We start from the raw sequence: 20,648 nt of genomic DNA on the forward strand, positions 1-20,648 counted from the left end.
GACCAGAGCCCTCGGTGCTCGCCGGGGCTTTGTTTCTCGCCTCCAGCTACATCCGCCGGCCGTGGCTGCGCCAGCCTCGGGGCTTCCTCGCCCCGCCCCGCCTCGCCCTTTCCTGCCCCCCTTGGCCGGGACGGCGGAACCCCAGCGTCCAGCGGCAGAGCATCCTTCATCCGCCCTAGCCGTGCCGCCGCCCATGCTGCAGCAGGTCCGGGGCGGCGCTCCCGCGGCCAGAGCCCGCCGCTCGGTGACCTCAGCCTGGCCCTTGCCCGCCGCCCGAGCCCGGCCAGCTGAGCCCCGGGCCCCGGAGCGGGACGCGCGCCCCGCGATGGCTGGGCTGGCGCAGCGCGGTGCCGGGTGCCCGCTGTCCGCCCGCTGAGACGCACCCGCTGGGGACCGGCGGGGCCTTGGCGCTCCCAGCCTTCGCCTCCCCCTCCCGCCCTCTCCTCTTGTGGGGACTCCGCCGCTGCTTCCCGGGAGGCGAGTGGACGGGGGGCTGAGACAAAGCCCACTTTGTGTGGGGAGTTGGCCGCGGGCGTGGAATGTGCGCGTTGGCGTGCGCCCCCTCCCAGGCCCCCGCCAGCGGCGATTCTTGGCTCCCGGACTTGCCGCGTCGGAGAAATAGCCCCCAGCGTCGCCTCCCCGCCCAGGGGTTGGGGCTCGAAGCTGACCAGGCCCGGAGTCGCCTCCATCCCCCTGGCCGCGCGCACGGGTGTGAGCGTGCGTGTGTTTTGTAGAAGAACTTATTCTCTCCGAAACTGGCCGAAACCGGCACCAGGGGCGCCCAGTTGGCGTGGGCATCCGTGCCTTGACCCTTACTCCCTACCGCCGCAGGTCTGAGCTCTCCGGCCTCAGTTTCCCTCCGGTAGTTTCTTCTTCCAGCCAGTCCAGATTCCTGCGGGTCATTGTTCTCGCTGTCAAATGGGGGTGCTTTGTGAAGGATGCCAAAGCGGGGTGTGTTCTCTTTATCCCGCTTTTCAAACAGAATAAGGCCTCTAAGGCTGACCCCGGACAACCGACCCCTTCAGCCCCCCCCCCCCCAACTCCACGTTGTTGCACTGATTTTATTATTTTTTTTTTTATTGAGTAGTATTTTATTGTACATGAGCCACGCCCTGGTTTCTTAAAGGCACCCTGCACACTGTTTGGCCATGTGTTATCTTTGCAGCTGGTGCGGGGGAAGCCTCCTGTGAGCCACCTATTTTGCCCGCCTCCTGATACATCCTCCCACCCCAGGTTTTGGGGATGCCAGGGGGAAAGAAGGTGGTGGGGGGTGGCGGCAGTGGTGCTGCCTCGACCGCTGCTGCGGCTGCCGCCCCCTCTGGGGTCAAGCGTTTGGAGGCCAGTGAAGGGGCCTCAGCCCAGAGAGATGAAGAGCCAGAGGAGGAAGGGGAAGAGGACCTGCGAGATGGAGGTGTCCCCTTCTTTGTCAACCGGGGTGGGCTGCCAGTGGATGAGGCCACCTGGGAAAGGATGTGGAAGCACGTGGCTAAGATCCACCCCGATGGAGAGAAGGTGGCACAGCGGATCCGAGGGGCCACTGACCTGCCCAAGGTGAGGGGGAAGGGGGAAGGGGGAGACAGATCTAGGGTTTTACTGATCTTAGGAGATCCTGGGAGACAAAATCCACACTTTGCTCAGGTATGGTAGGGGGCCAGGCATGGTAAGATTTTTAAAATACAGGCGGATCATCTCTGTCCAGAAGAACTTTGTCTTAGCTGTCACTGTGGGTCATTTTATAAGGTTTCTATGCTCTGTCTCCAGGAAGCTCTCCCCCAATTGCTTTGAAATGTCCATGTTTCATTGACGGGACAGCAGAGTAACTGCAAACACAAAAATGTGGATTGTTATCTTATTTGCCTGATGACACTTGCAAAGCCAGAAAACTATGAGCCGAGAGATAATGAATGACTTTAAAGAGGATGCTGGGTTTCATTTGGTGAGAAAATTTTTTCACGCAGTATCTCACTGAATTCTCCTAACAGCTTTGTGAAGTAAGTGAAATTTTTGGTTTACAGATGACAGAGCTAAAAATCAAGTAGGAACTCAAAAATTCTGGCATCAGTAAGTGGCAGAGCTGGGAAAGTGTGGCAGAAAGTGTGGATTTTGTCTCCCAGGTCTCTGGGCTCTGGAGCCTCTGCTCTATGGGACACTAGATTCAGGGCCATTAGAAGAGGTCCAGTGGGCAAGGTAGTTAGGTACTTTCTCCACATATGCTGGAACTCCCCCACGACGACCATCCATCAGTTGTATTGCCTTCCAAGGCAGAGGCTACAACTTATTCATCTTTGTTTTTCCAGGGCCTCCCATGTGCCTGGCACAGAACAGGCACTTGAGTGTGTTTGCCAAATGAAAGGGTATTTGAAATTTTCTGTGTTGTTCAGGGCTATATGGAAATACATATCTAATAGATTTTTAAAACATCATGGTAAAGAAAATGAGACACTTTCCCAAATACAGAGGCCTGAACTCTCCAAAATGCACAGAGGTCAGAGAATGCCAAACCTTGCCTGCTCAGATGGGAAGTAAGCGGGATGGGGGGGGGGGAGTGGGGGAGTGACAGTTAATGTGGATTAGACATGGGGACAAGTGGCCTGTTTGTTTTGTATTGACAGCTGTCTGGTTGAGTCACCAAAAAGCACCTTCTGGGAAAGGGAACTCAGATATTGAAGGTTTGAGCAAACCAGAATTGAAGGGGAAGCAAAATGTGGATTGATTTTGAATGGCTGCATAATTATAATTTATTTTGTAGTCCCCTGAATCTAATATTTGATTCTTAAAATGAACAGTAGGGTGAACATTTTAAAACATAAATGCGGGGGTCCGGCTCTCATTATATCTTTGGGATAAATTCTGGAAGAGGAAGTATTGTGTCAAAGGGTATGGTCTTTGGCACAGCTTGCCTGCCTGAGTATGGGACCTCAGCGAGGCCCCTTTGAGCTTTTGGAGCCACGGTTTTCTCATCTGTATGACAGAAGCAATTTGTGGAGGCCATTAAATGAGAGACCATATGGTAAAACATTTAACAAACTGTAAAGCCCCAAACTAGTTCTGGTTATTGGGTGTTCATTACCTTTTCCCACATCCTAAATCAGGAGCAGAGGTTAGATTTCACTCAAAATTTTGTCATGCCTGATCTCAATGAATTCTCCCACCAGCCTTGTGAAATAAGTGCAGTTTTGGTCCCCGTTTCACAGATGAGAAAGCTGAAAATACAAGTAGAAACTCCAGGTCCCACCACCAGAGCTGAGACTCGTGCCCAGGTCTTTGGGCTCTGGACCCCCTGCTCTGTGGGATCCCACACTGTGATAGCCAGAGCCAGTTAGCTCTCATCCATGAGCTAGGTGTTGGTGAGCAGTCGGCCTTCGAATGCCTGCCAACCTTCGTGCTCATGCCTAACTCAGCTGATGGGGACACTCCTCAGCTGTTAGTCTATAGTGCATCTCCTCATCTTCAGTTTTCACGTATAGGAAAGACACCAATGAAGGAATGGCGCTACTGTCCATGAGGGATTGTGCATTGTGACTGAAAGATGCATGGTAGGGTGGAAGGAATTTTCTGAGAGATTTGGGAAAATTTGAAATTGACCCACCTGAAACCACCAAGAAAGTACTGTAGCTAAAGAAATCCAGTGAATCCATGTGAGGTTCCTTCCCTGCCTTGCTCCAGAGTAGAGAGGAGCCCTTAAGAGTCTGGGACGTATGGAGGAGTCTGGGGTGAGGGTGTGGGAGAAAAGCAGCCCTGAGGTTGATGCCAGAGCACCGCAGCAGAGTGGACAAGCCCTGGGCTCTCCTTTCCCCCAGCAGCTGTGGTTGGAGCAGCACAGAGGCACCTACTGCAGAGGCTACACCGTGGTGGGCCAAAGATAGATTTGGGTGGGACTGCCCGATGTTCAAAGGAACACTTGAGCCAAAATTTAAAATTGGGAGACTGCATACAAAGATACAGGTTTTTGGCATATTTTCAGAAAATGAGATCTGGGGACATAGAATCTGTCATACCACATGGCAGCTGGCAACTAGCTGAGGAGCCTCTCCCTACCCCTTTCCCATTAGCCACACTTCCCACTACTCACTGTCAGCATGCCTTTCCCATTAGTGTTACCTGCCTGGCCCCTGCAGGTGGTTAATTCTAGGACCCCTGCGGTATAGAGTGGTGAAAACAGATAGAGCACTGGAATCAAATTGACCATGCTTCAAGCCAGGCTCTCCATAACTGCCTGTGTAAGCAGGGCATACAAGCCTCCCTGGGCCTCAGTTGACTCAGCTGTAAAGTGGGATAATAGTGATGCCCACTTTAGAGGGATGATGGGAGGTATGAATGAGGTAAAGCATAGAAAAAACAGGTGTGCATGTAGTAAATACCCAAGGAATATGCAGCCAGCCACCCCACAGGGACACAGGAGAAATGTCCTCTAAATGGGCATTCTTTAAAAGGCAGCAGTTTCTAAAAGGGACCTAAATCCACAGTTTATCTCCTAGGTAAGACTTGCCCTCAGTGTTTCAAGCTGCCACCAGCTATGAAAGCTTAGTTAGTGACTTCTCATCCCAGACCCAGTCACGGCAGGTCTTCTAACCGAGGCTCTGGCTAGGGAGTTCCTGCAAAATGCAAATTTGGAGATATCCTCCAAAAAGGTAACGTTGGCAGGGTCAGGATATGATGACCGGTATCTTTGGCACACACTGTAATGACACTGACGATGATCAGGAGTTAAGGCTTGGCCGTGTGCCTGGTCCTACATTTGTGCTATGAGGTTGGGTCTGTTGTTGTGTCCACTTTACAAATGAGGTGTCTGAGGCCCAGAAAAGTCAAGAAGCTTGACTGAGGTCACCAGTTAATAAATGACAGAGCTGGCAGTGAGATACTGATGGTCCAGTTCTAAAGCCTGTTTTATTAACCTCTAGGCTGTACTGCTCCCTGCCCAGTCAGCTGCAGGCTTCGCCCACCTCCCCAGGCCCTCTTATTACGCTGGACTAAACCAGACTCCTCGGTGGAAATGTCTCAGTAGGACTCAGGAGTTTTAGGGGACCCTAGAATGAGCGTAACTCTTGGCCTTTGGTAGTGGAGGAGGAGTTGTCTGATGAGGTATGGGTTAAAGGGGCCTTCCTCCCACAATCCCCCACTTCCCCTGCCCTCAACAATGAGGAACGTATTTCTGGCTGTTGCGTGGGGGTGGGAGAGGGCACATGTTCAAGCTACTGGTCATAAAGTGGACCAGGGCCTTTCAATGCATAGAATCTGATTATTTAAGATTGAATGAATCTTAAGTAATGGGAATGAACACTTGGGAAACAGGTGTAGTTGCTGCCTGTATTGTGTTAAAATGAGCCACAAGCCAGCGGAGCTCTCCCTCCCATAGCCTTAGCAGAGGTGCCCTTAAGCCCCTGCTCGTGAATGCCAGGTCCTTCTTGACTCTTGTGGAGCCACTTCCTTCTCCCTGAGCAGCCAGTTCCTGGCTTCTTTGTCCAGGTGGCAGCAGCCGATACCTTCCTGGGAACTGCCAGGGGTGGTCCTGGCCCACGGCTCATGCCCGGCTCTGGGCAAGCTTAGGCAGAGAATTTTCAGCTCCAGCTCCCGCCTTGCCTGACGTTTCTCGAGGGAGGGTATATTACAGTCTTTATCCAGAGCTCATGGGGGTCACTGATCCCCACGCTTGGGAAATGAGGATGACTGGCCTGCTGCCTGCTCCGCCTGCCTCCGGGGATCTCTAGCTCAGGAGACCCAGTGACTGAATAGATGTGTGATGCTCTTTATAGTAAATTGCTAAGTAATTCCTCTCCTCTCCCACATCCCCCACTCCCTTATCCTTGACAAGGAAGCAAGGCCAGGCCCCTGGGGGAGTTCTAGAAACCATTTGGCACAGGGTGGACAGGCGAGCCCCCATTCCCTGGGCTTTTATTCCCCTGGGGTCTGCAAGTGGTGATGCCAGTTTGGGAAGTGGGAATGATGCAAGCAGGGATGTAGCTTCTTCTAGACAGGGATGTCAGCTGTGGGGGCCAGCATGATGGCTAGGGACTGTCCAGACAGGAAGGAGAGAACCAGCCAGGGGCGGAGAGAGGAAGAGGAAGTTAGTGCAAAGCTGTGGCTCCTGGATGGAGAGTGGGAAGGGAGGACTTCTCTCCTACGTCTTTGCTCTCTGACAGAAGTAGACCTCTGTTAGAAGCTGTCACACACCACCGAACCTGCCATCAGCAGTCCCCCTGTCATGAGAGTGCACTGGTAATTGGCAGGTCACTTCCCTCATTGTCAAAGCTTCAGTCCCTATAGCCACGTTATTTAAAAGGCTGTGCTCTGTGAATTGCCGCCACCATTGGGGGGATGCCATCCCAGGGAAGGAGGAAAAGTGCTAGGGCCTCCCCTCCATTTCCCCACTCCCGCCCCCCCAACCAGCCCTACCCCAAGTTTGCAGGGGGCTCCTGCTTTACCCCTTTCCGTGAGCAGCCACAGCCAGGGGGCCCACTGTGTGCAGAGCCAGGAGGCCGCCTGCTCTGGTGGTGCAGCCCAGAGGGAAGCCTTGTCCTGGAAGCCTAGTGTTTCTACCCAAAGTAGTCTGTTCTGCAACTCCAGGGGCACCTAAGTGATAACTTTCCTGTCTCCTTGGCCTCACTGAAGCCAGAGTGCCAGGATTCAGGCTCGTCTGGCTGGAGAGGGAGCCTGCAACCTGGGGGCCCACGACTGCACAGTGGACTCCTTCCTGAAGATGCCTGCTTGCTGGGGGACAGCCTCTGGGCTCTGCTCATCCTGGCATGACTCACCCCACCCAGCCCGGCAGCCCATGACTGTTGGTTCCCAGCTGGCCCCTGTTGCCCGATTCATCCCGCCTCTCCCCTTTCTGGGTGGGCGCTGGGACTTCTCTTCTGTTGGGGAGGACTGCCTTGGATGTGAGCTGGCAGGAAAGGGTGGTATTGAGGGAGAATCCAGGGCTTCTACTTCTCTGAAACCCCTCCAAAGGGGCTTAGCCTCAGCAAGTAGGAACCATAAAAAGACCTGTCCCCAAATACTTCTGCCTGGCCTGCTGTCACAGGCTTACCCTGGCAGTTCAGGTTGGCATGCTGAAAGACTGGTTCAGTGTGCCCAGGCCACTGGGGTGGGTGGCACAGCCTGCTGAGAGCACTGTCACCCCTCCTAGAAGTCAGCCCCCAGCCCAGGGACACTGAGAGAATAGACACCTGGTACAGTGGTTTCAATCCAGCATTTGAACCAGCACAAACTCCAACCCCAAACAAGCCAAACCCCAATACTGATGTTCTTGTTAAACCTTCAAGTTAATGAATATTTAAAATTCCAAACAACCAGTGAGCTGGCCTTTATTTTTCTAAAATTATTAAAGTAGCATAAAATTGGAACATCAATATACATTCCATATTAGGAATGCTGTCAAATGCTGGGAAGGAGGGGAATGGCTGTGATGGGACCAGACCCTGCTCACAGGAAGGCGTGGTCACCCAGGAATGAGGCTCAGCATAGGAAGGGAGGAGAGAGCCTCCTCCTGAAGGTCCCGTGGGCTGGACGCTCCAGGGTGAGCCTCCCTCTTGTGACCAGAGCTCTTTCTGCATCCCCAGATTCCCATACCGAGTGTGCCTACGTTCCAGCCGTCTACATCCGTCCCTGAGCGCCTGGAAGCTGTACAGCGCTACATCAGGGAGCTGCAGTATCCTCCCTGGCCGAGTGCAGAGAAGGGGTTGGGGAGTACCAACAGCGCCGCCTCATTCCACGGCCATAGGGGCGCTGTGTACGTGGTAGTCTGCGTGCGCCTGTCAGTCCTGCCGTACACAGCTCGGGCCCGCCGTGGGTACCAGGGATTTTGTCTGATGGGTGCTGGACCTTTTTGCCACCCTGCTTCCCACCCCACCCCCGTCATGTGATGGGGTAAAGGGCTGTGCAGCCTGCAGGGCGGCGGGGATCTAGGATCCACCGGACCAGACCTCCTCCTGCACTCTCTGTCCACCCACAGGAGAGAGGAAGCTCCCTTGTAGGCTGGGTAAGCACTGGTTTTAAAGGTGGGGAAATGGAGGAGAAAAAAATTTTTCATGCTTTAAGAAGTAACTTCGTCTCAGAATTTCTCCCAATTCTCGGCATTTTTCTTCCCTGGCTACCCAGCGTGGAGCGAGCTGGGCTGTCCTGTGCCCCAGATCCCCCAGGTTCCCTGCTCTGGGCCCTCCCCAACTCCTACACCATGCCAGAGTGTGGGTCCTGGGTCCTCTCCCTGCAGCTCTCCTGCCCTGATAGGATCAGAGAGGATGGAGACAGGTATAGGTCTTGAGCAGGAAAAAGCCAGGCTGATTACTGAAAACCTGGTCCAGCCTCTCTGTTTGCAGTGGGGAAATTGTAGTCCAGAGAGGTGACTGGCTTAGTAGCACCCAGCAGTTAGAGGCCAAGCTGCACTCCCACTCCATCCTTCTCTCAGTTCCTTCCCAGCTGGTTGGGAAATGAAGTACTAGAGAGCTGTCCACAGCTAGAGCCTCTTTCCTAGCCCTGGCAGGTTTCCTGTCCCAGGGAAGGAGGCTAGGAGAGAACAGCGTGGAAGCCAAAGAGGATGAGAGAGAAGGAAAGAAAGAAGGGGCATGTAGGGGAAAGGCGACGCTCCCATGCTGTGCCCTCCTCTCTTCCTTACAGGAGTCAGGTCTTTGAACATCTTCCAAGGTACCTTGTGGGAAACACTTTGTGGGTCCTGCACCCACTCTGTACTACTGGGAGTGCTGTGCCCCCAGGGTCAGGGGTGAGGGGTGACCATTTTCCAGACAAATCCTGGAAGTCCTTAACCAGCACCCACAGGTACAATCACACAGGGACACAGTTCTTTGAAATTAAGAAGAGCAGACCTCTGACAGGGTAAGTGGGGAGCATCTGGCCCTCTGAACCAAGGTTAATGTGCCCCAGACTGGGTTGGAACAAAATGGGGGAGCCTCGGTGATGTGACTTTGGGTGGAAGTTTAGGAGACAGGCAGGCACTCTCCCAGGAGGTGCCAGCGAGCCAGGGCAAGTACCACCATGGGGCTCTGAGGATGTCATAAAGATGGGTTGGACAGCCAGGAAAACCCAGCCATCCGTGCTGAGCTAAGAGGGGGGACAGGCAGCCCCACCAGCTTGCCTCAGTGCTGACAGAGGGGGTCCCAGCTAGACTGGCTCTATATGAATCTTGGGTCTATTTCATAATGAGAGGTGAACCTAGCAGAAGAGAGCCTTTTCCCCTTCTCTCCCCATCCCTGCAACTGCCTGTGATTCCCCATTGCTTGGAATCTGGGAAGTCACCCTGTTTGTCTTCTAGGTTCTTTTCTGGTCATTTAGTACAAGGTCCAGTGTCTGGAGAAACAGGGACCCCACTGAAGACAACACTGCATCTTACTTCCCGCCCCATCACCCAGTGTGTAGACCCCTAGCTGGATTCACTTGCTCGAGAACGTTTCCACCAACAAAGCCCCAAGGGCAGAGGAGAGTGACAAGTGAATGCTACAGCATTGCTTAGGGGCTTAGCCCCAACCCGCCCACAAACTGGACACCCCCACACTTTCAAAATTGATGTGAATTTTACATCTTGCTTCACACATAATCAATTCATGTTTGTATTCTTACAAGGAAAACAAATGCTTTAAGTTTATTAGCTAAATTTCTTAATGACCTCCTCTCTAAGTCCTTGCGTGGATTCCGTCGTCCTTTCCTGAAGCTTTGCTGCCCCGTTCTGCTCCTGTGGCTGCTGTGTGCTGAGCAAGCCCCGCTGTGAGAAGCTGGGGGGGGGGGGGGGCGGTAGGTGAGCACAGCGGCCTCATTCTGGGGGCCCGGTTGGAGCTGCAGTGGGATGGAGGGGTCCAAGCGCCCTCCCTCTGGGGCAAAGCTAGTGGCCAGACTGAATTCCCAGGCGTGTGGGTGTAGCACTGGGAGAGGAGGGATAGGCTGTCCTAAAAGGGCCTGAATTCCAAGTTTGGGTACAAGCTGGGGAGTCACGGGGCGGTTGTCTGCCTGGGCTCCCATGGCCACCCTGCTGGCCAGCTGCAGGGGAACAGTTGCAATGAACCTCACGCTTTTCAGAGAAGCCACAGTTAGGTCAGGGCTGTGCAGTGGGCTCCGGCATGGAAGAGGCCAACGCCGGGGTACCCAGCATCCTTGGCAGCCGCCATCCCAGAGTGCCCCGGTCCAGTGGCAGTTTGCAGGCTTGCCATGCAGCTCCTTTCCCCCAGAGGTCTTTGGAGCCGCAGTCGAAGCGTGGAGCAGGAGGAGGAAGCAAAAGGATGGACAGGAAGGGAGAATGGACCTCCTTCCTTACCAGCATCAGCTGCCTCTGTGTCGACCCCCCAAGCTCCCAGTGGGCAGAGGGAGGGAAGCTGTGGGCCTGAGCTGAGGCATCTTGGGAGGCGGGTAATGGGGTGATTCTGTCCTTTCTGCGTTTCTAGTCCTCCCTGCCCCCTCCTGTCACTCCCCGATCAGGAGGGCTGGACATGCTGTGCTTAGAGCCCCCCCCCCCCACACACAGGCTGATGGACCTGGCCAAGGAAATGACCAAAGAGGCTCTGCCAATCAAATGCCTGGAAGCCGTGATCCTGGGAATGTATCCTTCTGATGTCTGGGGGCTGGGAGGGGCCAGGGGCCCTGGCAACTGGGCTGTGTGGAAGGGGGGAATGAAGGAATGCACGCTCTCTTGCTCAGTCATCCCCTTTCCCTCCCGGGACCTCTCCCTGATGGAGGATCTTCCCGGTGAAGGAGCCTCCAGCCCGGGGGACGCACTGCCATGCTCTGAGAGGCCTGAGTCCCCCTCCCTCAGTTGCTAACTTCCTGCACTTGCTGAGTCCTGTGGACACTGTGACCCTGTTCTCTGAATCCCCAAATCAGGGCACATTGTCTCACAAAGGCTGTTGTGCCATTTCCAGGAATCAAACCGTCTGGGAGATGCAGTTTGGATGCCCAAATGTTGGCATTTCCGGGCCATGTTGATTTGTGGAGAGGACGGATGGGATCTTTGAAACAGAACTGCCTGGAAAAAAAAAAAAAAAAACCAGGGTTTCTTGGACACCCCAACAAAAGGGCACAGAACTGGGGCCTAGAGCTCCCAGGATAGGGTGGGTGAGGTAGATGAGCCCCCAGGAGAAGCTGCCTTCCCCAGGTGTCCCCCACCACTGCCCCCCCATGGGAGGTAAGCAGAACTCCCAGGTGGCTAGGACCGTTCTCTATCCTGCGTGGTCAGTGTGTGAACCCCACCTTTTTAAAATTTCCGAACACATACACCATAAACAGAACAATACGCTGAACTTCCACGGGCCCGCCACACAGCCTCACCACTTACCAGTTCAAGGTTGATCAGTTTCATCCCGACCCACTCCATTCCTTCTTCCCACACTTCCTTTTGGTTTTAAAATGTTTTGACCATCACCCCTGGGGTTTACACCAGGCCTGTGCTGCTGCAGAGAAGCGCAGATTAGCTGAGGGCCCTGGGAGGGGGCAGGGAGGATCCCTGATGGAGCAAGAAGTCCGTTCCCTCAGGTCAAGTGCAGGTAAAGTGCAGTGGTCAGATGGAAAAACACAGCTTCTCCCGGGACTGCACGCCAAGGTGGGTCCCTCCCACGCTGCGCACAGAGACGTACTTGCCTGAAGTTTATAGAAAGAGGCTGCAGGTGCTCCCCACCCCCACAGAGGACCTGAGCGCTAGCTCCACTGTGGCAGTTGTCTGCTAACAGGGCAGGGGGACCCACTTCCAAGCCCTGCCTAAAGGGCTTTCATGCTGGAAAGCACCAGGCTGCCCAGGAAGCATCAGCATTTCCTTCCTGTGTCCCCCCTTCATTTCTCCATCACAGGCCCCACTGAAGGCCCGGCACTAAAAGGAGGCTGTCACCCACATTTGTAGGAGAGACTCTGCTTACCTCCTTCCCCACCCCCGGACCCAGGAACACAAATCTGAAGCTGGGCCAAGTAGGATCACGTGATCCCAGAGGCCTTTCAGGCACTGCCTGGTGACTTATGGGGCAGGAGCAGCTCCCAGCTGGGTGAGGGGCCCCTCCTCTGTATCCCCAAGGCACCACCACAGCTCTCCTGGGTCCATGCATACAAGGGGCACTGTACTGGGTCTGTTCCTGTCTTATTTCCCCCCCCCCGCCCCGCACTCCAGGCCCGTGACTTATTCATCTCTGTATCCTTGGTCATTCACAGGGAGTTAGGGGCTCAGTAAGCCCTGGCCGAAGGAGGTTAGCGCTGGAGGGAGCCCAATGTAGTGGCCAAGAGCAGGCTCCAAGATCAGCCAGACCTGGACTTGAATCAGTTACTGTGGGACCTGGGGCAAGTTCCTTAACATCTCTAAGCCTCATTTGCAAATAAGGATAGCAGCCGTCCTTGTCTCAGAGTTGTTAGGATAAATGAATGTCAGTGCCTGTAAAACAGTTGGCACAGCATCTGGGACCTTGTGTCTGCTCCGTGCTTTTTATCCAGTCATTTCCTTCTTCCCCTTCCTTCAAGAGGAGTTTTATTGAGTATTATATGCCTGGCTCAGGGCCCCAGAGGTACATCATAAAACATGACAGACAAGGTCCCTCCACCCAAGGAATTTACATTCTAGTGGAAGAGACAGACAATAAACAAGAAAACAAATAAAATGATTACTGATCGTGGCATGTATGCCATGGAGGAAATAAACAGGTTTGCTTTAGGAAGGGAGATGGTGATGACAGCTAAGCTTATGGCATGAGAAGGAGGCGGCCCAATCGGGGAAGAGCTAGGTCCTTGGGTGAGAAATCCAGGGCAGCTGGAAAGAGTGAGCAGGTGAGACAAGTGGTATAAGAGGTTGGAGTGGGCAGCTGGACCAACCTGGGAATGAGCGTGGATTTTATTTGAAAAGCTATCGGCAGTGTGGGGGTGGGGGGTTGGTGAGAGAAAGAGAACAGAACTGTGTTTGCATCTGGAAGAAAATGTATGTTGTGAGAGAAAAAAAGGTGAGAGAGACCATAGGGGTGAGGGGAATAGAGTGCATGACTGACAGAGAAGGAGAGGGAGGAATGGGAGGGAGGGAGAGAAAGGTGGTATCTCACCCCCACCCTTTGCCCTTTAGCCCCAGGGTGTCTGGAAAGCCCTGCAGTTTGGAACTAAGGTTCACTGTTAGCTATTATTATTTTGTGGGTCCTGCTTGACATCATAGCAGCAGACACGAATCTGAAAGCCCTGTTTCCACGGAGATTCCATTCGTTCCATAATCATTTATTGAGCACCTACTGTGTACCAGGCTCTATACTAAGCCATAGGAACATGGAGATGAACAAGATGTGGTCCGGGCATTGCGGAGCTCGCGGTGTAAGGGCCGCTTGGCCACACCTGTCTCCTACCTGTCCTGGACCCATATGGTCCTCACCCTGTACCCTGGCAGTTTCCTTAGCTCTGGCCACGTGGCCAGTTACCTCACCAACAGCATGCCCACCCTGGAACGCTTCCCCATCAGCTTCAAGACCTACTTCTCAGGGAACTACTTCCGCCACATTGTGCTGGGGGTGAACTTCGGGGGCCGCTACGGGGCCCTGGGCATGAGCCGGCGTGAGGACCTGATGTACAAGCCGCCCGCCTTCCGCACGCTCAGCGAGCTCGTGCTGGACTACGAGGCCGCCTACGGCCGCTGCTGGCACGTGCTGAAGAAGGTGAAGCTGGGCCAGTGCGTGTCCCACGACCCGCACAGCGTGGAGCAGATCGAGTGGAAGCACTCGGTCCTGGACGTGGAGAAGCTGGGCCGCGAGGACTTCCGCAAGGAGCTGGAGAGGCACGCCCGCGACATGCGCCTCAAGGTGGGCGCGCTCTGCATACGCGCGCCCGACCCCTCAGCCGGGGTTTGCTCCGGGCTGGGGGCGGGGGGGGGGGGGGCCTGCCGCCCTAGGGGCGTATCTATGGACAAGCTGTCTTCTAGAGAAGGCTGCCAACCCCCACCCCATGCCCCCACCCAACAGAGGTAGTGGGCACTAAGGTGACAGATGGGAAGCTTCACAGTGTCCACACTTGGTGAGTGGTCGCTGTTGACATAGCAGACCAGGGAAGGCCCTGAAGGAAGAAGTGGTTGAGGGAGTGTGGATGGTGGGAAGTTGTCGGACACCTGGAAGAGGGCAGGGGTGCCGTGCTCCAGGTCGGGGGAGCTTCCTGAGTGAAAACCGTGGGTGGGAACTTCTACCTGTCTGGAGGAAGTGGGAGGGCGGGGAGATGAGTAGCCTCCATTTCCCCTCCAGTGTATTTTCACTCTTGTCCAGCCCTTTCTGCTTCCATGAAAAGGGGAAAGTCAGAGCATGGAGAAGACAAGGAGGGTGGTGATTTCTTCTCCCTTCTTGTGTATCCTCAAATGAGCAGAAGTCTGGGGTAGCGCTGGGGGCACTTGATGGTGGGAGGTGGCAACAGTGTAGCCAGGACAGCTGGAGTGAGCTGATGCAATGCTGAGTTTGCCCCAGAGCCTTACATAGGGCAAATTTTTGCCATCTCCCTATGGCCTCCTGAAGTTGGGAGTGCCGTCTGCTAAGGCCTGGCAGGTCCCCTTTTGGGTGCTAAGCCCCGTTCCATTTGTTAAGTTGCTACTGTGCTGTGACTGAGCTCCTGCCAGGCAGCCTGGTGCCTCCCACAACCACTGAGATTGCCACTTTCCCAGACGACCAACTGGGAAGTAGGTGTTATTTCCGTTTTCAGGATGGGAAACTGAGACCGGAGACTTGTTCACAGATGATGAAAGGCAGATCTGGCTTGAGCTCAGTCTCCTGACAGCGAGTCCAGGCATATCGCAGGGGCCTGCAGATGGGTGGGTGGACCTACAGCCTGGGACCACTTCTGCTCAGGGGGAAGCTGATGAGCTCGCTGTCCCCTGTCTAGCCTTTTGGTTGTCCAGCACCCTGGCTCTTAACTGCTCTGAATACTATTGAGTCTTCACAGGAGGAAACAGAATTGGAGCCAGTACTTACCTGGTCTTTAGCTCTATTGATTCCCCTAACCTGCTCGGTGCTAGGGACGCCAACGTTATCTGCTCCTCTCCAGCACCCTGTTGTGCATATCATGTTTTGAAACGTACTGACTGCACCGCATAAAGGATGATGCTTTTTTTTTTTCTTAATTACGTACATAACTGCTAGTTCAAGCTTGATTGGCTCGAGATAACCAGTGTCACCTTGGAGTTGGCAAGATTCCAGCCCAAAGCTCAGACATGGATGCTCTCCCTGGCTGGTCTGTTTACTCAGCATGGGCAAATGGACTTTTTCTCACCAGACTTTTGTAATATTCCTTACACACACACTTCCACTGCTCCCCTTGGACCCAGGAGGCTTGCCGCCCCCCCCCCCCCAAAGAGCCCCGCCTGGCAGCTCTAGCTCCTGGGTGGTAGATTTGGAAGGGTCCAGAGCCAGAGCAGACCATTGCATGAGGCTCCCCAGGCGCTGTCCAGGGCAGCCCCCCAGCAGGGCAAACTGGGCTCCAGGACAGCCCTGAAGTGATTTTTATTTCTTCCTCCCACCAAGATTGGCAAAGGGACTGGCCCTCCCTCTCCCACCAAGGACCGGAAGAAGGACGTTTCCTCCCCGCAGCGGAGCCAGTCCAGTCCCCATCGCAGAAACAGTCGTGGGGAAAGGCGGTGAGATGCAGTCTTGGCTGAGGGACTGAGAGAAGGCATTTTCCTACTTGCTCATTTTCAGGACCCTCTTTTTACCACTTTATTCTCCTCCTACCCCCCCCTTTTTTTTTTTGCCCCTACATGAAGGAGGTGATCTGGAATCGGGGTGGGGGGTGTTCATGTGTAATGGAATCCCATTTCCCCAGAGGAGATTAAAGCCCAGCTAGCCCTGCTGGCTGACCTCCGTGGCCATGCAGGACAGAAGCACGAGGCAGAATGGACTGTGTGGGAGGGCCTGCAGAGGAGTGGGCAGAGTCTGGAGTGGGCTGCCCCTGTGAGGGAGGGAGTGCTCCTCAGGAATTTGGGGGAATATCAAATGGGTATCTGGGTCGATGGTTCTGAATCTATCTTTTGCTCCCCAAAGTCTGTGGGTTTCACCTGTATCTAGATGGCAAAAACATGCCGTTAAAATGCCAGGTCTCTTCCTCTGGTTTCATTTCCCATATCTCAGTCTGGCTCTCTCTTGCTTTAAATAGAATTGCCGTTCAGAAGCCACCTGCCTGGTATGATTGAAGAGGTACCAAGCAGACGACCCCCCACCCCCCTCCAGCACCCAAATGTCCATCATGGTTCACTTTGATCTGGGAGGCTTTTGTAGAGAACAGATCCCCTTGAAGAGACTTACAGATTAAGCTATTAGGAGCCAGATTAGCTGACCTCGGCCAGAAATAAGAACCTGAACCATGTTCAGGGGCCACATTCAGGAGAGCACAGGCAGGGTGAGGTTTCCAGAAACACACTTCCACACTTACTCTACTGCTGTGTTTGAGGACCCCCTTAGAGAATGGAGGGAGGCAGCCACCACTTGCTTCTCCTGTCTTCCTGACCTGAAGCATCACTCACCCCTTTCCCCACCTCTCTGTTTTCTTCCCCCCTGCAGGCCATCAGGCGAGAAGAAGCCTTCCGAGCCCAAAGCCATGCCAGACCTCAACGGGTACCAGATCCGGGTGTGAGGCAGGTGGCAGCGCCCTGGCCTTGTCCTGCTACTGGAGGCCATGACCCGCCTGTCAGAACCAGCCTCGCCTGTGAGAGAGGGAAGGGCTGGGATTGGGGCAGGGCGAGGGGCAGCAGGAGGAGTATCCAGCTCAACTACCCAAGCTGTTCCCTCTCCCACTGAGCCAAGCCCCTAACTTTGGGCCAAAAGGCAGTTAGTATTTTATTTGGAGTTTGTAACTCCACAACTGAAGTTCAAGGTATCTGGGGGGAAATGTAAAATGAATGGATCTGCCAGCTGCCAAAAAGCAGTGTTTGGGAGGTCTGAGTGCCATGGGGCTGGGTGGGGAGGGGTTTCCGGCTCTGCTGGTGCCCTTGCCCTCACCTCTTTCTGGGGTTTGGGTCCATCCTATCTATGGGAAATGTCCCAGCCCCACCAGGGCCGAGGCAGGGTTGTGGTCAGGGGTTGGGATGTAGGTGTTTTCTGCAGAGAAAGGGAAGCAGGGTAGGAATCATCCCAGGAAGGGTTGCATAGCCTGTAAATCAGGAGGGCAGCATTATCTGGGCAGACACTGCCTCCTGGGCACAAAGATGTTTCTAAGTCCTGACTGCCCAGCCTGGGTGCTAACTGGCTTTACTTGTCTGCTGCTCTAGCCCAAGTGACTCCTGCAGAGGGCCTGGGCATGCTCAGAGGGCATGCTCTGTGGGGACATAGCAGACCTGGTTGTAGGTCCAGTAACCATGGCTGGCACTGGGGCTGCTGGGGCTGCTCCTGTCTTCTTATTTCAACCTGTGCCGGGGAAACCAAGAGCAGACCAGGACACTTATGCCCCAGGCCGCCTCCAAGGTTTCACAGCCCAGCTTGGGAGTCTCAACCACAGTCAGGCCTGTTTTCCTGGGGCACCTGGTCAGGGCTGCAGCAGGGAAGCACCTGAACAGCTGGAGTCATCCACAGCCTGTTTGTCAGGCATAAGACCCTGATGCAGAAGTGAGAGGATGTAGAGAGAGGTTGTCCAAGCTAGGGGTAAGGGCTGGAGGCTCAAACACCAAGGAGGTATAGTAGTCAGCAAGGAGGGACAGAGCCCGAGAACTGGAGGTGTAAGTGAGAAAGGGATGTGAGAGAGAGTTGAGGATCAGGCTGTCTTGGGGAGTGAGCTCCCCACCACTGGAGGCATTTGAGCAAAGACTTGATGGCTACTTGAAGCTGTCAGGAGGATCAGGTTATGGAAAGGTGGATGGTTGAGATGACAGTTGAGGTCGTTTTTTTTTAACTGAGAGGCTGAGTTCAGTCAGGGGCAGCTGTCAGTAAGGCTACTGAGGGGCGGGCAGGTAATTAAAAGGAGTGCTGCAGGGCTGGGCTGGTTAGGGACTGTGGCAAACTAAAGAGTATATACCATGAAAGGGGGTGGGGGGAGAGGGAGAGGGGTGCTGCTTCTCAACTTTCTCATATAGCAGGCCCTTCATTGCCAGATCCCCTGGTTTTTCAGAAGCCAGAATTCTGAGTTTTTACGTGAAGTCTGATTTTCAAATGTTGGCAATCAATTAAAAAGCTTAAAAACCCAGCACCAGCAAAAAGAGAACACCAGTTTGCAATAGAAAGCTTGTGCTGGGAGGAAGTCCAATGAGATTCTTCAGAGCAGACAATATGAAAGTTCTCAGCTTCCTCAAGCTGGCCTGGCAGCTGAGGAGGAGGAGGAAGAGGCAGAAAAAAGCAGAGGCTCCTCCCAGTGTGGCTAACTCTCCCTGTTCATCCTGTCATCTCCCTGCAGCCTACAGACCCTCTGTGGTCGCTCTGTCACCAAAGGGGCGAAGTGGAATAGAGATAGTGCAGCTGTCAGCCTGCCAGGGAGGTGGATGGTGCCTGGGAAGCAAAAAAAGAAAAAGGCAAGTAGTACAGGACCCTCCTCTCTATCAGAGAAGGCACCAGAGCCCAGCAGCTCTTCAAACCAGCAGCTCTTAGTCCAGAGTCAGGCCAGTCCCTTGCCTCTCCAGGTTCCTTGGGGTCAGGGGGTCCTGAGGAGGTGCCTGACCTCACCCTGGCCAGGCCAATTGGAGGGCTGTCATGACCCCTGATTCACCATCCCATTCCATCCCAGCTTGCAGGGAGTGGGGATGGTGGTCCCCACATATCCATGTTAGCTTAAAGTAGAATGGCTCACTTTGGGAGAGGTAAGGTGAAAACTGGGCTGTTTCTGGGTCGGATGTGGGTGTGCATGGGCGGCTTGATCAGAGGGAGGTGGCCCCTCAGATCCTCCAGGGCCTTGCCAGGAAGGCCAGGCTTAAGGGGTAGGGACATGAGAGGGAGCCAGGGCTTGGATAGGGGAGCAGGGAAGAAGCTGCTCCTGATACCCGAGCCCTAGAAGGACCTGTACCCACCAACTCCTTTGCTTGGGGAGAAGGAGAATGAAGGCCCAACCCCTCTTGCTATGAGGGAGGAAGCTGGTCTTCCCAGACTCAGAATCTCCTAGCTCTCACCCTCCCCGAGGTGGGACCTCAGACCTGTGAAGACCACCAGAGGATACAGTGGTGCTTTTTAATTTATTTTAAAATGTTTCTCATATGTAGCAACCCCTCCTCCCTTCCTCGGGGTGTTTACACAAGCTCTGCTCCCTGGGGCTGGGCTGGCTGCAAGATTTCTGGGGAGGCAGAGAGGCAGGGACTCTGGGGCCTTAGTCACCATTTTTTGCTATCACTTCATCTCACTTCCTCTGAGGGACGGAGGCCTGACCGAAGTGGCTCCAGCTTCCCCTGCCTTCCTTTCAGCACTCAGTGTGGGTTCCTCTGCCCCTGAAGGTATGAAGCTGGGTGAGGAGGGGTCACGTTGAGGTCAGAGAAAGCCGCTTGGTGACAGTGAGTCAGAAAAGAGGGTGATTGCAGAGTCTCCCTAAAACCTGGCTCCTTGTGCTCAGCACCAGGATCGGAGCACATGGAAGCTACATGCAGAGAGCCTCCCCTCCCCACTAACTGCCAGTCCTTCCCCTCCCATGGCCTTACAACATACACTCCCTCATCATGCCAAGTTCCCCATCCTTACTAGGGCCACATTGGGGGGGATGTAACAGCCCACTGGCCCAGGGCATAAAATGATAAAAAGCCTAGGGTCCGGGAAGCCAGGGCTTTGAGGAGCAGCAGGAGCCAAGAGAGTGACCATCTCTGGTCCCTGCCCCTTCCAACTCGCCTTTGACTTCCTGACTCTGGGATTCAGTCTAGTTCTGGCTGATAGAGGGCCCAGAAGCCTGTGTGCACATGTACACCTACCTAGTTTTCCTGCCTAGACTATTTCTTAGCTTAGCTGCAGCAACATCCCCAGACCCCTCCACAGTTTCTCTGGCAGGGATGTGTTCTGAGCCCGGCATATTGATGGCATTCTCTGGGCCGGAGCTCAATTTCATTGAAATCCCTACTTCTCTTATTTCCACTGAAAAACCAGTGTGAAGGGCAGGAAACTGTCCTGGGAAGGAGTGTGGGGTGGGAGGTGGTGATTTCCCCCACCCTCCACCCCAGTTACCACCTGCCTCCTACCAGCTTTCCCAAGGCTGCCATGGTGCTAGTTGCAAGGCCATCAGTATTGACCCCTCTTGCCCCATCTTGGTGCTCTGGAGGCCTGAGTCTCCCTTCCTCTTGAAGGCTGACTAGAGAAGAAACTTGGTATGTGTGGCCCAGAGGCCTGGTGATGAGGGACCACCGCCTTCCTTAAGCTTTGTGTTGGCTGCTGTGTTGTACCAGACCTCGTTCTTCCTGTTCTCATCAGTATTGCCCATTCCCTCTCACTTTGACACCTTGTTTCATTCCTGTCCTTTTTCCTTGAAGTGAATAAAGTCTCCCCAGCTCCAGTCGTGTTGGCTGGGCAGAAACCACAACATTTAAGTTTTGTCTCCATTCCTTTGGGAGCTGGGGTTTGAGCCTATCACCAGTACTAGCCTCATGGGCTGCAGGGAAAGACCCCAGTCAGAGATACCAACGAGAAACCTTCCAGCGCCAGCAGGCGTGATGAAACTTCTGAAATCTCAGATTTTCATTCTGTCAGCCAACTGAAGCCACTCAGCTCTTGTTAGCCCAAATCTGGGGACAGATCTCTCCTGACAGCCACAAATGAGCCCCATCTCCTCCCTCCCACACA

The 20,648-nt window shown here is 54.3% G+C and overlaps 1 protein-coding gene across 1 annotated transcript; it reads left to right on the forward strand.

Moving 5' to 3' along the window:
• Positions 1-396: 396 nt before the first annotated feature.
• VASH1 (vasohibin 1) lies at positions 397-20,388 on the forward strand. Its single transcript, XM_077123160.1, has 7 exons — positions 397-1,551; positions 7,560-7,648; positions 8,773-8,829; positions 10,466-10,540; positions 13,364-13,745; positions 15,444-15,556; positions 16,476-20,388. The coding sequence occupies exons 1-7, from the start codon at positions 1,243-1,245 to the stop codon at positions 16,546-16,548; spliced, it is 1,098 nt and encodes a 365-aa protein (XP_076979275.1). The 5' UTR covers positions 397-1,242; the 3' UTR covers positions 16,549-20,388.
• Positions 20,389-20,648: the final 260 nt, after the last annotated feature.

The sequence above is a fragment of the Tamandua tetradactyla genome, chromosome 12, assembly GCF_023851605.1.
Source record: "Tamandua tetradactyla isolate mTamTet1 chromosome 12, mTamTet1.pri, whole genome shotgun sequence".
NCBI lineage: Eukaryota > Metazoa > Chordata > Mammalia > Pilosa > Myrmecophagidae > Tamandua > Tamandua tetradactyla.

What these genes read in the sequence shown, in the direction of transcription:
- VASH1 (XM_077123160.1), top strand. Translation starts at nt 1,243, where the DNA reads ATGCCAGGGGGAAAGAAGGTGGTGGGGGGTGGCGGCAGTGGTGCTGCC. An exon ending in CGCTACATCAGGGAGCTGCA is followed by an intron (nt 7,649 to 8,772) that starts GTATCCTCCCTG and finishes CAGCACCCACAG; the next exon opens with GTACAATCACACAGGGACAC. An exon ending in GAAGCCGTGATCCTGGGAAT is followed by an intron (nt 10,541 to 13,363) that starts GTATCCTTCTGA and finishes CCACGTGGCCAG; the next exon opens with TTACCTCACCAACAGCATGC.